The sequence below is a fragment of the Brassica oleracea genome, unplaced genomic scaffold, assembly GCF_000695525.1.
Source record: "Brassica oleracea var. oleracea cultivar TO1000 unplaced genomic scaffold, BOL UnpScaffold01127, whole genome shotgun sequence".
In the NCBI taxonomy this organism is placed as follows: Eukaryota; Viridiplantae; Streptophyta; class Magnoliopsida; order Brassicales; family Brassicaceae; genus Brassica; species Brassica oleracea.
Genome location: NW_013617688.1, coordinates 1 through 2,276, shown reverse-complemented (window position 1 = coordinate 2,276; position 2,276 = coordinate 1). Strand labels below are relative to the sequence as shown.

The 2,276-nt window shown below is 42.8% G+C and overlaps 1 protein-coding gene across 1 annotated transcript; it reads left to right on the top strand.

Moving 5' to 3' along the window:
- Positions 1–248: 248 nt before the first annotated feature.
- On the top strand, positions 249–1,856 carry LOC106320917 (UDP-glycosyltransferase 91C1-like). Its single transcript, XM_013759259.1, has one exon. The coding sequence runs from the start codon at positions 377–379 to the stop codon at positions 1,736–1,738; it is 1,362 nt and encodes a 453-aa protein (XP_013614713.1). The 5' UTR covers positions 249–376; the 3' UTR covers positions 1,739–1,856.
- The last annotated feature ends 420 nt before the right edge of the window (positions 1,857–2,276 follow it).

Below are 2,276 nucleotides of genomic sequence, written 5' to 3'. Positions count from 1 at the left end.
AAAAAAACCTATTTTCTTATAATACTTGTGAAGACTAAACATTGCAGTTTGCACCAAACTCCAGTCCAACTCTAATAAAACTGAAATTGAGGCTATTGAGCTATCCACTTCTTGACTTACTACACTGGCGGTCTTTTTATAACATATTATAAGTTTGTGAACGTGGAGCCGACTAACTTTCCGTTTTGTCTTTTAAATTCTAAATTGTTGACGCTAATTTATTTCAAAAGAGAAGCATATTCCAAATTGTCTTTTAGTTAAACCACGTAGCGATAGTTACAGACTTAAACCAGTTCTAATATATATATATATATATATATATATATATATGTGATATTTAGACTGTTTATTGGAGACGCAGAGATAACACACAAAAATGGAGAGGGGAGAAGGAGCTATGCATGTAGCTATGTTTCCATGGCTTGCTATGGGTCATCTTCTTCCGTTTTTCCGTATGTCTAAGTTGCTTGCGCAAAAGGGTCACAAGGTCTCCTTCATATCGACACCAAGGAACATCGAGAGACTTCCCAGTTTACCATCAAGCCTCTCTTCCTTCATCACCTTTGTCTCTTTCCCTCTCGTTCCCTTCCCCGGCTCAACTCGTGGCTCCGAATGCTCCATGGACGTGCCTTACAACAAGCAACCGTCTCTCAAATCCGCCTTCGATCTCCTCCAAAAACCGTTGACGGAGTTTCTCCAAGAGGAGTCTCCGGACTGGGTCATATATGACTACGCTGCTCACTGGCTTCCTCCAGTTGCGGCGGAGCTGGGAATCTCGAAGGCCTTCTTCAGCATCTTTAACGCAGCCTCTCTCTGCTTCTTGGGACCGCCGTCGTTGTTGTTAGAAGGGGTCAGATCTACGCCGGAAGACTTCACAGTCGTGCCGCCGTGGATCCCGTTCCAATCGAACATGGCATATCGTTATCACGAAGTGACTTTGGTCGGTGACAAGAGGGGGAAAGATACGAATGGAGTCTCCGATTCTGCACGGTTCGGCTACTCGATCTCTGAGTCTGATGCGGTCTTCGTCCATACCTCGACGGGATTTGAACCAGAGTGGCTTGGTTTACTAAAAGATCTGTATCGAAAACCCGTGTTTCCGACAGGGTTTTTGCCAACCGGTACTGAAGACGAAGTCGAAGGAGATAAAACATGGGTTGGTATAAAGAACTGGCTCGACAAGCAGAGCATTAATTCAGTTGTCTACGTGGCACTAGGTACCGAGGCGAGCCTTCCCCCAGCAGAGTTCACCGAGCTGGCTCATGGGTTGGAGAAATCAGAGGTGCCTTTCTTTTGGGTTATAAGAAACGAGTCACAGATTCTAGATGGGTGCGTGGAACGATTTGCGGGACGTGGCATGGTTCATGTGGGTTGGGTTCCTCAGGTCAAAATACTGAGTCACAGCTCGGTTGGCGGGTTCTTGACGCACTGCGGCTGGAACTCATTGGTGGAAGGGTTAGGGTTCGGGCGAGTTCCTATCTTGTTCCCGGTGTTAAATGAGCAAGGGCTCAACACTAGGCTGTTGGAGGGAAAGGGACTTGGTGTTGAGATCCCTAGAGATGAGGAAAAAGGCTCGTTTGATTCTGACTCGGTGGCTCATTCGGTTCGATTGGCAATGGTTGATGATGCAGGCGAGTCGATTAGGGCAAAAACAAAGCTCATGATGGGTTTGTTTGGGAACATGGATGAGAATTCTCGCTACGTCGACGAACTTGTCGGATATATGAGAAGTAAATAGTATAACACGTCTCATTGCAAGTTCGCAAATCGAAATGATTAGTCGTACTAGTAGGCATGTAATATTTCCATATGGTTTTCTGTTATTTAATATCTTGCATTAGTTTATGTTACAAGAACTAGATGACGATGTTATACGCTACGTCTGTGTTTAGTTTAATTAAATACCATTCAACTTCTTTTAACAGTTGATAAGTAAGTTTAGAAAAATGTCATTTTAGTAGGTGGGAAAAAATTGTTAATGGTACTCAAATTGAATTTTGGTTCCATTTAGATTCCGTTTTAGAACTTCTCAGTTTTGAAGAAGCAATTAGATATTTTTTGGTGATGAGGCATTGACTTTGTATTTGGCTTCAGATCAAAACGCTTGCCATGCCATCAAGACAAACTCCATATGTTATTATCTGTCTTGACTGTATGCGCAAATGCAATTAATCGTGTAAAATATATGTTGATTCAGTCATGTTACAAAGAGTCAAAGACCTTTCTTTGTTAAGAAAAGAGTAATTTGCTTAGCAGGTTCTTACCTTTTTTCTTAC